At 42.5% G+C, this 15,128-nt stretch overlaps 1 protein-coding gene across 1 annotated transcript in view; it reads left to right on the top strand.

The window, feature by feature from the left end:
• Nucleotides 1-15,128, top strand: part of PRKDC (protein kinase, DNA-activated, catalytic subunit) — a 378,101-nt gene that overhangs the window by 50,423 nt on the left and 312,550 nt on the right. Inside the window, exon 13 of the mRNA XM_089678402.1 lies at nucleotides 5,946-6,114. Coding sequence (XP_089534528.1) covers nucleotides 5,946-6,114 — 169 coding nt within the window. The remainder of the gene's footprint in view (nucleotides 1-5,945; nucleotides 6,115-15,128) is intronic.

The raw sequence follows: 15,128 nt of genomic DNA, 5'->3' as shown, positions 1-15,128 counted from the left end.
ATTTTCAGCTTTCAGCGCTGCCGCACTTTGATTGACAATTGCGCGGTCATGCAACATTGTACCCATATGAAATTTTGATCATTTTTTTCTCACAAATAGAGCTTTCTTTTGGTGGTATTTAATCGCCACTGGGCGCTTTACTTTTTGCGCTATAAATTAAAAAAGTGCAAAAAATTTGAAAAAAAAAGTTTCTTTGTTTCTATTATAAAATTTTTCAAACAGGTATTTTTTCTCCTTCACTGATGTGCGTTGATGAGGCAGCACTGATGGGCACTGATAGGCGGCACTGGTGGGCACTGATAGGCAGCACTAAAGGGCACTGATAGGCAGTACTAATGAGGTGGCACGGATAGGCGGCACTGATAGGCAGCACTAATGAGGTGTCGCGGATAGGCGGCACTGATAGGCGGCACTGATAGGTGACACTGATGATGGGTACTGATAGATGGCACTGACTGGCATCACTGCTGGGCACTGACTGGCGGCACTGACTGGCACAACCGCTGGGCACTGACTGGTGGCACTGACTGGCAGCACTGCTGGGCTGCACTGGTGGGTGGCACTGGTGGGCAGCACTGGTGGGTGGGCACAGGTGGGTGGCACTGGTGGGCACAGGTGGGTGGCACTGGTGGGCACAGGTGGGTGGCACTGGTGGGCACAGGTAGGTAGCACTTCTGGGCACAGGTGTGTGACACTGCAGAGTGGCACAGGTGGGTGCACTGCTGGGCACAGGTGGGTGCACTGCTGGGCACAGGTGGGCGGAGCTAGTGGGCGGACTGCTGGGCACAGGTGGGCGGAACTTGTGGGTGGCACTGCTGGGCACCGATCATCAGGGCACTGATCATCAGTGGCCCTGATGATCGGTGCCGATCCTCGCTCTGACAACTGCCGGTTCTCGGCAGTACTTTCCTCACGATCTGACAGCGTGAGGAAAGTGCAGCCGAGAACCGGCACTTGCATTTCCCTGTGATCAGCTTTCATTGGACACCGCTGATCACGTGGTAAAAGGCCGGTATGATCGGCCTTTTACCACATCTCGTGATCAGCTGTGTCCGTAGGACACAGCGATCACGGAGATCGCCGGGTGCGCGCCCCCTGGGGCGCGCAGGAGAGCGCGTTCTGGGGGGACGTCATATGACGTCCACCCAGAACTGGCCGGCCGCAGTGAAGCCGTCATTCGGCTATCTGCGGTCGGCAACTAGTTAATATAGACCTAAGACTCTACAGCAGGGGTTGGCAACCCATCAATGGGTAGATTGCTTCCCTTCCTTGCTGACCCCTGGAATCTGGACAAGAGGGATGGAGGCAACAACTAATCCTCTGTATTTTCCTCCTGCAGCAGCTGAAAGCCATCTTCTCCTGCTCCTTTGCCGGCAGTCAGCTTCTGCCCCTCTTATCCAGGTTCCTTCTTCCTTCTGCTGCCTGGACTCCCCCCCCACCCCCCCCCTTCCCCACTCAGCTCACAGCACTGCCAGCTTCCCCTTCCCTACAGACTGCTGCGGGGGATCCTTTCATGATTGACAGCGAGGGAAGGGAACGGTAAATATGTTCTTTACCAGCCTCTCCTTTCCTGAATGAACACCGTAAACAATCAGTACCAATCACTCACTGTGCTCATTCGTGACCGAAGCATAGTAAACTGTTTGCTATGCTTTAGTTAGTGAATAAACAGGGAGAACTCTTCCTGTTCACTCATTCTGTGCAGCTGAAGCTGCAAAGATTGAGCACTCTGTTCTCAATCTCACTTCTCTGTTTCAAAAGTGAGACATCAGGAGTCTTTTTAGACCACTGATATTTCACCAAAGTTCCCCAACGGGGCTATTAAAAAAATTCTAATAACAAAATATATATTGTAAAAATAAAATAATAAAAATAAAAAAATACTGACACCAACCTGTGCTCTGACACCATCCTCTACCCTACTGACAAATTGTTGAGGTAGATCTCCACCTCTCAAAGGTTGCCTACCCCTGCTCTACATCTAAACACATATGTCCGCGTCTGTCAGAATTCAGTAAACCTTACTGAACAAGTGACAAAGACGACCCTACCATGTCCCTCTACTCTGATGTGCTTTGTCCTCTACCAGGGCTTTTTACGGTGATTGAAGTAATAGAAGAATTGGAGGTATTCATGTACAAATCACAGCCATTCCCATAATGTTATTTTACGTTTTTAGAGTCCAAATTCTTATTGATGTACATTATTCAACATAATCCAAGGTTCATGGTATATGTACATAATTCACAAACTAATTCACATCATTTTATACATAACTACCTTTTCACAAAGTAACTGCACACTGAGAGAAGAAGTGTGGCCTTGCACATGATTACGAATGTCACCATAGGAAGTTGATGAGACCCAGAGTTCAGCCAGCAAAACAGTGGGTGCTGAGATGGCTTGAGGTGGCCTTTGAGCATAATAGAATGGTGAAAGGATAGTTTTTTGTTTGTTTTTTTAAAGCAAGCTCTAGCTGTTGCTTTTTTTGGTCATAAAAATGACCTGTACTTTTCTGCATGGCTCCATGTTCAGCATCGCACTTGACATATACATTTTTTTTTAAAAGAACCTCCTCCTAAAGTTGCCCTTCCCTTTTGATTTTCTTCCCTTTACCCTTTTTTCTGACTCTTCTTTATCTTTGAGCCCTTGGATTTTTTCTTTCTTTTGACATTTCTGCCTTTCAAAGCCTATGTCTTCTGCTTCCACAATAATTGTAGTTGTAGCTCATTTCCTGTAGACATGCCCTATTTTTGACTACTTAAGAGACTTTGGCAGTCAGCCTAATTTGTAGTGCAGCAATAAATTTTACTGCAGCAGTAACAGTAGTATTTAGACGTACCAGCCCCTCTAGCACCATTTGCACTTGCTTAGAAAGTATTCGAGGATGGCCTGTCCTATCACTAAAAGTGATTTCTTTGATGGGAGCAACCCTATCCAGCACCTGAGATGTGAATAAATAAAACGTTTCCCAATTGTACATCTGAAGACACAAAACTAAACATTCATGATGAACTGAGTTGTCCTGCCACCTTCAAGTGAATAGACACTGTCCAGAAAAAGACAGAAATACCCGCGCAGGTATAACCTTTCCCAGTTCAGCTAAGCCTCAGTTTAGTGCTAGTGTCCTTAGGTGATGGATGTGCCGCGCTGTGTATCTAAAGATCTCTCTCATGGTCTTTTTACCTTACACCCCTGGGGCAGAACCTGGTGGGCAATATCTGGATTGGTCGCTATGGTCAGCAGGCCAAGAGGGACTCTGTACCCTGCATATAGGAGTGCCAGCAGCTTATAATGTCAGCCCGTCGATGCTGGAACCTGAGGGAAGCAGTTTTCTGGGTACAGTGGTGGCCTCACTGATAGGGTACTCTACTGGTTCAGAACACTTATTCCCCTGGAGGAGAGTCAGGTTCCTGAAAGCCCCCACATGGCTCATCCCCCTGTGATGGGTAACAATTAGGCTTGTTCACAGTACATCTAACAACTAGTAAGTGCCATTGTGTTGGAGCAGAGTAATGTGGCAATTCCCCCTGGCTGTGTTTCCTGTGTATCTGGTAATTCTTTTTGGGCAGTTTTGTACTGGGGTGACATGCATCATTAGTGGTTCAAAAAAATGTGCCATTTACATTGGTTTCTTGTTGTAGTACACAGGTCTTGCAGTTCTGAGCTAGACAATATGGGGATACTTGGTCACTCTGCCTGCTCAGCATCTGACTACAGGCCTGCACAGCAGCATTGCCACTTCTTTGTCCAGGAACATCAAGTATTTGGCCATTTTCTAAGGGGATGGGGGGGCGCTTACTGCCATATAGGTATTCTGGCTTAGGCTGACACTCCCCTCATCTCGGTGGCCACTTCCCTCTGGGGTTCACAGGCCTCCTTAACCCTCAGCTTCTCACAGGCAAACAGATGGGTGGGAACGAAGGTGGAGTGGGCCCCAAACCCCCCTGTAGCCCCTTCAGGAAAAAAATCATGTTACATGCCGATGATATGATGTTGCTTGGCGATACAACATCATCCATGGAAGTGGCCATGAACACCATACTCCATTAAATGGTCAGGCCTGGAAAGGACCCAAACTGGACAGAATCGTCTCTGACATTGTTGGATGGGGTTTCGAGTCAGCCAGTGGCCCCTTCCTGCCCTATACGGATTACTTCTCAGTTCATATACCTTGGGGTTCATATCTCCCCAGTCCTCCTTGACTTTGTAAGCTTAATCTTGTCACACTTCTCACTTGCTTCAGGCTTAAAATGAAAATCTGGAGCACGTTAAAGCTTTTGTTAGTGGGTAAAATTAATTTGATTAAAATGCCACAGTTTTTATACTTTTTGCCTAATACAGCAGCCGTGATCCCACTTCTGACTGGTAAACTCAATTTTCTGCTACTTACTATGGACCTAAAGATCCTCCTAAGGTTTGGTTGGAACAGTTGGACCAACCCAAAGACATTGGCCTGCCCCCCTCAAACCCTGGCTTTATTCTATAGCAGTATAACTGCAACATTTGGTAGGCTGTATGCTCCCCTGGCAGACCCTAATTCCCCTAATCTAGACTCCTCGGCCTCGATACTTCTTTCGTTTAGACATAGGGAGTCTATTCCAAAGGGCCTTGAATCTGAAGCATTTGGCAAAACCAGCAAACATTTCCCAACCAATAATCCTATCCAAAATATTTGGAACAAATCCAGACACTTTTAGAGAGTCAGGTGGTTCACCAAATATAGCCTGTTATGGCACAACGCCTCCTATGTGGAATTGGGGAAACTGTTACAGGGTAGTCGATGGGAGGTGTTTGGGGGGTTACCTATACCCATCAAGCTTTTTACAGATGGGGTTTTGCTGTCTTTTTCGGAGTTGCAAGCAATCTTCTCTTTGCCTTCGTACATGTGTGTAATGTGCGACTGTGACATGCCATTAGGGCACAAGGGGATTCAGCCAAGTTGTGTTTGTCTCCAACACCAATCTTTGACCTGCTTTCTGCAGCTGAGTCATCTTAGGGCTCTGTTTCACAATGTTACTTCATGCTCCTGTCTGAGTATCTGAACAAATACCCCATGGGAACTCCAACACAGTGGGAGAAGGATTTGGGGCCTATGCCAAAGGATCAGTGGCTAGAAGCTTTTGTGTCAGTTAACACTTGTTCTTAACATGTCCCCAAAATTGTTAAAATTGTGCATCCTCCTTCAAGTTCATTATGCTCCACTACACCTGTACAAAATGGGTATCCAGCCTGATCCTTTCTGTGCCAAATGTAAGAGGGACCATGGAGACCATTTACTTTGGCGCTACCCCAAGCTTCATCAATATTGAAAGGGAGAGGTTGGCATACATTCTGTATTAAAAGCTACTATACCTTTAGGCCTTAAATTCTGCCAGTTGAGCATTCTGGCAGATATATAACCCAGAGAATTCACCCTTGAGGCAATTTCTAGAGTCCTCTTTCTAGCACATAAATTAATTTTGGTTCACTGGAAATCTTTGAAACCTTCCTCCTTGAAACGGTTAATTCGTTCAGTAGGTGAAACCCTTCACTTAGAAAAATATATTTCCCAGCATAGGGGATGCCCTGGTAAATTCGAGACATTATGGGTGCCTTGGCTGGATACCCCTGGACTAGGTCTATTAGAGCTTGGTATAGCAGAGAGGGGGTTTTATACTAGTTAGGACTTGCTAAGCGTTGCCAAGTTTGTTTTTTCTGCCTAGTGTCCTACTCCTACTCTATGGGGGCGAATAAGAAAAAGCTGTGTCCGTCAATGAACTCAGAGAAAGGGATTTTACGGTAACAAAAAATCCTGTTTTGCAGGATAGATATATAGTAAAACCCAAAGCGGATATAAAACAAATGTTTTGTGGTTTCCATCTGCTGTTGCCTTTTTAGGTATTGTGTATTTTTCTGCAGTGAAAATGTATCATTCTTGCTAACATAGTTATTTTCTTCTTCAGATACCTGAAGTATACACACCTGTTCTTGAGCGTCTCCTGGTTGTCCAGATTGACACATTTCCACAATATAGCCCAAAAATGCAGTTCTCTTGCTGGAAGTCAATCATTAAGGTGTTCTTGTCTCTGGCAGGGAAGGGACCCGTGCTCTGGAGCCTGATCAGTACTGTGGGTGAGTTTTTTTCTATTATTGTTAATCATAAAGTAATCCCAAACTGCCTAAAGCCACGTTATACACCTGTTGATCACCTGTGCACTTTTTATTTTTCGCGCTATAAACAAAAAAAGACTGAACATTTTGAAGAAAAACAATATTTTTTACTTTTGACTATAAACTCAAAGTTAGTTATAAATTTAGGCCAAAATGTATTCTGCTACGTTTTTAGTAAAAAAAAATCCAAATAAGTGTACATTGATTGCGTTGTGTGAAAGTTATAGCGTCTACAAACTATGGTATAGATACTGCAATTTACGCCATTTTTGCTATACAGTGCTGCACTAGTTTGACAATTGCACGGTCATGCAATACGGTACATAAATGAAATTTATGTCCTTTTTCACACAAATAGAGCTTTCTTTTGGTGGTATTTGATCACCTGTGCGCTTTTTATTTTTGGCGCTATAAACAAAAGTTTTGAAAAAAAAAAATAAAATAAAAACAATATTTTCTCATTTCTGTGATAAAAAATATCCAGAAAAACTAAAATGCCGTCATAAATTTAGGCCAAAATGTATTCTGCTACATGTTTTTGGTTAAAAATACCAGGATAGTACAAACACCCCCAAATGACCCCTTTTTGAAAAGTAGACACCCTAAGCTATCTGCTGAGAGGCATATTGAGTCCATGGAAGATTTATTTTTTTCCACAAGTTTCTGGAAAATGACGACAACTTTTTTTTTTTTTTATACACAAAGTTGTCATTTAAATTATATATTTCTCGCACAAGCCATGGGTATATGTGAAATTACACCCCAAAATACATTCTGCTACTTCTACCGAGTATGGGGATACCACATGTGTGAGATTTTTTGGGAGCGTAGCCACATAGGGGAGCCTGAAATCCAATGACCATTTTGAAAGCCTGAAGGTGCGTAGTTTCCTCATTTCACTTCCTCACTACCTATCACAATTTCAGAGGTCCTAAAATGCCAGGATAGCACCAAACCTCCTCAAATGACCCCTTTTTGGACAGTAGACACCCCAAGTGATTTAAAAAAAGGCATGGTGAGTATTTTGCAGATCTCATTTTTTCTCACAAAGTTTTGAAATATATATTAAAAAAAAAGAAAAATATGTTTTTGTTTTTTTTTCTACATTTTTCAGAAACTTGTGGCAACAAACTAGATTTGCAAAATGCTCACCATGCTTCTTATCAAATTCCTTGGGGTGTCTATTTTTCAAAAAGGGGTCATTTGGGAGGGGGGGGGGGGGGGGTTGGTGCTATCCTGGCATTTCAGGGCCTCTGAAACTGTGATAGGTAGTCAGGAAGTGTAATGAGGAAATAAAGCTCTTTAAAAGCCTGAAGGTGCTTATTGGATTTTGGGGTCCTGTACTTGGCTAGACTGCCAAAACATCTCTCACATGTGGTACTCTCATACTTGGGAGAAGTAGCAGAATATATTTTGGGGAGTAATTCCACATATATCCATGGCATGCGTGAGCAATAAATCATTTAAGTGACAACGTGTAAAAAAAAAAAAAATATATATATTTAAAAATTTTTTTGTCATTTTCCAAAAAACTTGGAAAAAAATAAATTCTTCTATTGATTCAATATGCCTCTCAGCAAATAGTTTGGGGTGTCTACTTTCCAAAAAGGGGTCGTTTTGGGGGGTGGAGGCATTAGAAGTTTATGCCACACATCACTCACTCTTCTAACCACCTGAAGATCAAGCCTTTTCTGATACTTTTTGTTTACATGAAAAAAAAATCAGTGTTTTTTGCTAGGAAATGAATTTAAACCCCCCAAACATTATATATTTTTTAAAGCAAACACCCTAGTGAATAAAATGGTGGGTGCTGCAATTTTTTATGTCGCATAGTACTCGCGCAGCAATTTTTTAAACGCAGTTTAAAAAAAACAATAAACTTTTTTTTTACTTTTAATGCACAAAAACACAATATATTGGCCAATTATTTGGTAAGATATAAAAGATGATGGTATGCCGAGTAAATAGATACCAAACATGACAGACTTTAAAACTGTGCATGGCCTGTGCAATGGCAACAAACCGCATACGTTTTTAATATCCATAGGCAACGTTTTAAAAGCCTTTACAAGATGCCATTTTAGATTTCCAGAGGAGGTCTAGTGTTAGAATTACTGCTCTTGATACCTCACATGCATGGTGCAACCGCTGTTTACATACTGGCACAGGGTCAACGCTTGCGCACACAGGTGCACGCGTGGGCTGGCGAAGGTGCTTTTTTTTTTTTTTTTTTTTTTTACACTGTTCCTTTTTTTGTTTTGTTTTTTTGATCACTTTTACTGCTATCACAGGGAATGCAAATATACCCTATAACTTCAATGGGCATTATCATATATTCTTTTTTGAGAAATCTGGGGTCTATCCGACTCTAGATATCTCCTTTGCCTTTTCCAATCAAACCAAGATCGGTGTGATCAGATGCTTTCCCAATTTACAAATGGCGCTGATTATCCTGCGAAACTGAAGTGATAAAATGCTCGTAGCTTCCGATTTCTTAGACTATAGAGATGATTGGCACCATTTTGGTCTCCAATCAGCTCTGTGGTCAGCTTTCAGAAACACCGGCTGCTTTCTCAGGTTCCCATGATGGTATGGGACTGCCCAAGAAGGCCGTGTAAGGCAGCGGGGGATGAGGGGCATCATCTCCCGCTGCTTGTAAAAGCAATCCTGCAGCTAATTAGCCACTGGGATTGCTTTTACATGAAAGATGATCGCCACCTGAAGGCTGTAGGCATCATCCTGGTATAACCATTCAAAGTCCAGATATGTACCAGTATGTCGCTGGTCCTTGTTGGGTATATATGCTATGTTCCTCTTTTTTTTTTTTTTTTTTTTTTTGTATGCAGCCTGTGGGCGGAATGAAAAAAAGAGAAGAAATTGCTTCCCGAAAAAGTGTGTGGTATTCCTACTATTAGAATATACCGCCCTGCATCTACCCACTTCTTTTCAAATCTTTTTTATTAGGTTTTATATACAAACATATCAGCCACAATACAGGTTCAGAATAGGAAGGAAATACTGCTTGTTCTCTGTACTGTATTATATATACATGACTAAGACATGCGTGCATAATCAAAGATAGCAACTATAGAAAATGAATATTACCAGACAAAATAAGTACAAAAACATAGCATATCGTATATGCATAGCTATTTGCTGAATCCATTCTCCAGAGACCCAGCAATGCGGGCCCGTCTGAGCCTGAGTAAATGATAACAAGGAACAGATAAAGAGTAAAAGATGAAGAAAACAGAATCCAACTGGGAAAAGAAAAGAAGAGAAAGAATAAAAGAGTAACCTTCTGAACAATAGGTGACCAAAGTTATCCTATTTTCCATTATGGCTATCATACAAAAGGTTCTATATAGTAATGGTGAATGTCGGGGACAACTCTTTCCAATGGAACCATTTTGCATCAAACTTTTCCATGGAAGAATGACACAAGGCCAATGCCCTCTCGTACACATAGTGTGTCTGTACCCTTCGAATAACCTCTGATATACAAGAGGAGTTCGACAATTTCCATCTACAAGTGATGGCCAGTCTAGCAGCAATGAGAATATGACCTATAATTGTTCTATATTTACTAGGAAAATAATTTAGTTTGAGGTTAAGGAGGGCTAAATGTGGAGTTGGAGGGGAAATTATGCCCGACACCATAGAGATAAGTGTGAAGACCTCTATCCAGAATGTTTTCAAACAAGGACATGACCACAAAACGTGAAGAATATTCCCCACCACATTCCCTCCAACATAGTGGGGGTGTGTCAGGGTACATTTTAGATAATTTATATGGAGTGAAGTAACTACGGTGCATTATCTTCAAGGAGCAATCCCAATGGTTAGTACAATTAGATATACTTAAACTGCTTTTCAGGGCATCCTCCCATTCGTTTCTTGTAAAGGATGTTTGTAGATCCCTTTCCCATCGTTCTACACTAGGTATTGAAGAATCATCACAATCATAATGTAAAAGTTTATAAAGTTTGGAGATTACGTTTTTCATTTTGACAGGATTTTTAATAAAATGCCATAACTTAGGATCTATTTCCAACCATGGATTTAGGCCAGTACCATGGAATCCCCTTATATGCAGGTATGGGTGCATCCCGGTACCCGGAACTGGTTGTTTTATTTCCTCAAATGTATTGTATCCTAGGTCTCTTAATAATTTAGTATTTAGATTTGGTATAAGATGTTCATATTCCGAGATTGGAATAGTAATTTGAAGTTTAGGAAAGGAATCGGGCATTAAGCTTAAACCCATATTCCAAGCTTCCAACGTGGCGGGAATAGATAATAAAAGAGAGGTAATCAGTTTAGATGAGACCGCTCTAGCCAGGACAAGGGCCTGTAGGTCTTTATTAGGAATCGTATTCCGTTCAATCTGCACCCACAATTTGTCCGTGGGCGCAAACCAAGCCGGACGTTGCTCTAAAAGTGTTGCATAATAGTATATGGGTAATGCGGGTAGCCCCATTCCTAATTTCGATATATGTTTCGTAAGGGCCAGGAATGGAATCCGCATTTTTTTTCCTTTCCATGTAAATCTTTTGATAGCTAGCTCTAGCTTATAGAAATAGTTTTGAGGGATGAGAATTGGGATCGTTCTAAAATAATACAGAATTTTAGGAAAGATTAACATCTTAAATGCTGCTATTCTACCTATCCACGATGTTTCGAACTTGTCAAGCCTTTGCATGTCTAGCAGAGAAGATTGATACAGTTTTTCAAAGTTATTCTTAAATGTGTGAGAAATCGGGGATGATATACAAATGCCAAGGTAGTCCAACTTTTTGTTAGTCCACTGGTAAGGAAATTTATCCTTGAGAAAGCCTATAGAGTTTATAATAAGATACCACACTAAAGGACTCCAAGGAATTCGAGATTTCAGTAAGAGACTGCATCGGATCAGTGACCGTAAGGATTACATCGTCCGCAAATAGGCTTATTTTATGGGAGGTAGATGCTACTTGGATACCTGAGATCCATGGATTGGATCTAATTTCCTCCGCTAGAGGTTCCATCACTAATGAAAAACTTATAGGGGATAAAGGGCAACCTTGTCTCGTACCATTGGAAATATTGAAAGGGGCCGACAGGGCATTAGACGTGAACACCTGCACAGAAGGAACTGTGTACAGTGCCATAATGGCCGACTTTATGAAGCCAATTATCCCAAATTTGGTTAAAGTAGCATCTAAATATCTCCAATGAACCCTATCAAATGCTTTCTCGGCGTCCAACGCCAAAAACACAGCCTAGAGACCCTTTGATTCCGCGACGTGCATCAAATTAAGAATCCTACGGGTGCCATCCGCTGCCTGGCGACCCTTGACAAACCCCACCTGGTCTGCTTGAATTTGAAGGGGAGTGATATTTAGTAAGCGATTAGCTATGATTTTAGCGTATATTTTAAGGTCAGTGTTTAAAAGTGAAATTGGCCTGAAATTTTGAGGCCGGTCCGGGGCTTTCCCCGGTTTGGGTAATGTAACTATAATAGTCTTTAGCATCTCCAAAGGGAATTCAGAGTTCAATATAGCTGCGTCATAAGTCTTTTTAAGATGGGGCACTAAAATGGGTTGAAATTCTTGGTAATGTTCAGCAGAGAAGCCATCTGCCCCTGGGGATTTCCCTTTAGGCAGTGTTTTAATAGCCCTACTAATCTGGGATTCCGAAATAGATTGGTTAAGCCCGTCTAGTTTCTGGTGCGCTAACTTGGGCAGTGTTAAGGGATCCAAAAATTTTTGGATAAGTTCAGGGTTAGGTTGAGGAGTGTTGGGGTCCTCTTTAAGATTATAAAGTTGAGAGTAGTAGGAACGAAACGCATCCGCTATTGTTGGCGGGTTTCCCCACTGACACCTGTCGCTATAGAGAGCTGCGGGACTCGGCGGCTCTGAGAGCTCCCTCAGTGAGCGGCCATCTCCGTCCGCTGCTGGCCATGCCCCCCCCCATCTACCCACTTCTAATGGTGGGCACACATTAGGTCACACGGTACCACATGCGCCAGTTCCAAGATTGTACAAATGTCTAAATAGTGGCATGCTTGAATAAAAATTGTCCACGTATAAGTGGTACTCCATATGAAAAAAGGATGACACCAAGTCCCACACTATCATGCCACTACTCCCCATGTAGTCTGGGCATCCGGGGGGCTCCATGTGACTATCTTTCCCCTCGTAAATCCGAAACTTATATGTATAACCTGTTGCCCTCTCACAGGTCTTATACATCTTGACTCCATATCTGGCACATATCTTGCAGGGGAGAAATTGTTTGAATACAAGGCGGCCAGAAAAATTGAGGGACTCAACGCAGATTTTTTTTGCTGGGGAGTATAGACGTGCAAATTTTTGGTTAAGGTGATTTATGAGGGGCTGAATTTTGTGCAGCCGGTCAAATTCTGGGTCACCTGGCGGATGATAGAGTGTATTGTCATTGAAATGCATAAAACACATTATACTCTCATATCTATGCCTGGCCATGGCAGCAGAGAACATGGGCATATGATGAATCGGGTCTGTGGACCAATACAACTGCAATTCATGTTTTTTTAGTAATGCCCATGTTGAGGGTTAGGCCCAAAAAAAATGTAAATTCGGAAACCGTAATTAGTTTCCATGCGAATGGTCTGCAAGGTATGGATTAGGGTTGGCGGCGATAAATTGTTGTGCATATAAATTGCTTTGATCCACAATCAATGCATACAGATATTCTGTGAAAAACAGCTCCAAAAAATCAAGGGCTGTAGTTAAATTTGCTGTTTCCACCTGAATTCCGGATTGGACAGTGAATGGGGGAAGTATGGGTGCTGCAGAATTTGTGGGCTGCCAATCGTGATTTGCAAGCACATCTGGAAGGATACTAGGGGCTCTACGGGCCTGTGTGCAAATTCTTGGTGGTTGCGTGTCAATACTTGTGCTCGCCACCGCACCAGCTTGTACTGTACTTATGGGACTCGCCGCGTCACCAAGTGATATTGCTGTGCTGGTATGTGGAAGACCAGAATGTACTAGGCCAATGGTGCTTGCCAGTTCACCAAAAGGTAGCGTGGCACTAGTACTGGCACTCTGATGCATATCATCAAACTTTACTGGCAAGTGCTAGTAGAGATCAGGCCTGATTCTGCGAACACTGCGGTTTTGTGTGCAATGTATCAAGTGACAGTGACCTACTGACCACTGCACTTGCCGGGGAGTAGAGGGGGAGGGTAAGCGTAGGGGCTATACGCAGGTGCTGGGGCTGATCCTGCTTATGCTGCGTTTTTGGGGACACTGTACTAGTGTGAACGCTGGTATAGTGCTGATCTGATCAAATATATTGATCTGTTCAGACACTATACTAGCAATAGAGATTTATTGTGTATGAGTGTGTTCCTGGCAAAACCATGGGAGCTGGAATCGCGTGTGTGTGTGTGTGTGTGTGTGTGTGTGTGTGTGTGTGTGTGTGTGTACCCTGTTCCAAATTATTATGCAAATGATATTTTTCTCATTTACCTAAATAATTGATGTAAATAACAGTCAGCATGATTCTCATGTTATCAACTATTAAGAGTACAATTCAAATTTTATTGAACAAACCTCCTAATGATAACAGTATTTTTTTAAACATAAAAAACTTACAATGCACTGTTCCAAATTATTACGCACAGTAAGTTTCAAAACACTTTATAGGTTGTAAAGAACTGAAAATTGTCATTTGTTGTGTTTGCAGCATATTTACAGAAATCAAAAGCTATTTCAATCAAACCTTTAACAACATTTTAACTTTTTAAACCTTTTAAAAGGTCACGTTACATTTTAACATAGGACCCCTTATTTGATAGCAGCTTCACAAGTCTTGCATCCATTGAACTTGTGAGTTTTTGGACAGTTTCTGCTTGAATTTGTTTGCAAGATGTCAGAATAGCCTCCCAGAGCTGCTGTTTGGATGTACACTGCCTCCCACCCTCATAGATCTTTTGCTTGAAGATGCTCCAAAGGTTCTCAATAGGATTGAGGTCAGGGGAGAATGGAGGCCACACCATGACTTTCTCTCCTTTTATCCCCCATAGCAGCCATTGATGCAGAGGTATTCTTTGCAGCATGAGATGGTGCATTGTCATGCATGAAGATGATTTTATTACGGAAAGCATAGTTCCTTCCTTATGTACCAGGGAAGAAAGTGGTCAGTCATAAACTCCACATACTTTGCAGAGGTCATCTTTACACCTTCGGGGACCCTAAAGGGGCTGACCAGCTCTGTTCCCATGATTCCGGCCCAAAACATGACTCCACCACCGCCTTGCTGACGTCGCAGCCTTGTTGGAACAGGGTGGCCGTCCACCAACATTCACTACTCCATCCATCTGGACCATCCAGGGTTTCACGGCACTCATCGGTGAACAGGACTGTTTGAAATCTAGTCTTCATGTATTTTTCTGCCCGATGCAGCCGTTTCTGCTTGTGGGCATTGGTTAGTGGTGGCCGAATAGAAGGTTTATGCACAGTTGCAAGACTCTGGAGGACTGTACACCTTGATGTACGTGGGACTCCAGAGGCACCAGCAGCTTCAAATATCTGTTTGCTGCTATGTAATGGTATTTTAGGAGCTGCTCTCTTGATCCGATGCATGGATGTGGCATAAATCTTTCACAATGTGCCTTTATCTGCACGAACCCGTCTGTGCTCTGAATCAGCCACAAATCTCTTAATAGTGCGATGATCAGGCTTACGTTTTCGTGAAATATCTAATGTTTTCATACCTCATCCAAGGCATTGAACTATTTCACTCTTTGCGGCAGCAGAGAGATCCTTTTTCTTCCCCATATTGCTTGAAAATGGTGCTCTGCTTAATAATGTGGAACACCCTAGTAGTTTTTCCTTAAATTGTTCTCACCTGCCAATCTAATTATCACAGGTGTCCGAGATTGTTTTCAGTGATCAAAAGAGCCCTGAGACACAATGCCATCCATGAGTTAAACTGAAAAACAAAAT

The sequence above is a fragment of the Staurois parvus genome, unplaced genomic scaffold (genome assembly GCF_062004578.1).
Source record: "Staurois parvus isolate SC_StPar_1 unplaced genomic scaffold, SC_StPar_1.0 ptg000205l, whole genome shotgun sequence".
NCBI lineage: Eukaryota > Metazoa > Chordata > Amphibia > Anura > Ranidae > Staurois > Staurois parvus.
The sequence above is the reverse complement of the archived record's forward strand: the minus strand, read 5'-3'. Positions and strand labels throughout refer to the sequence as shown.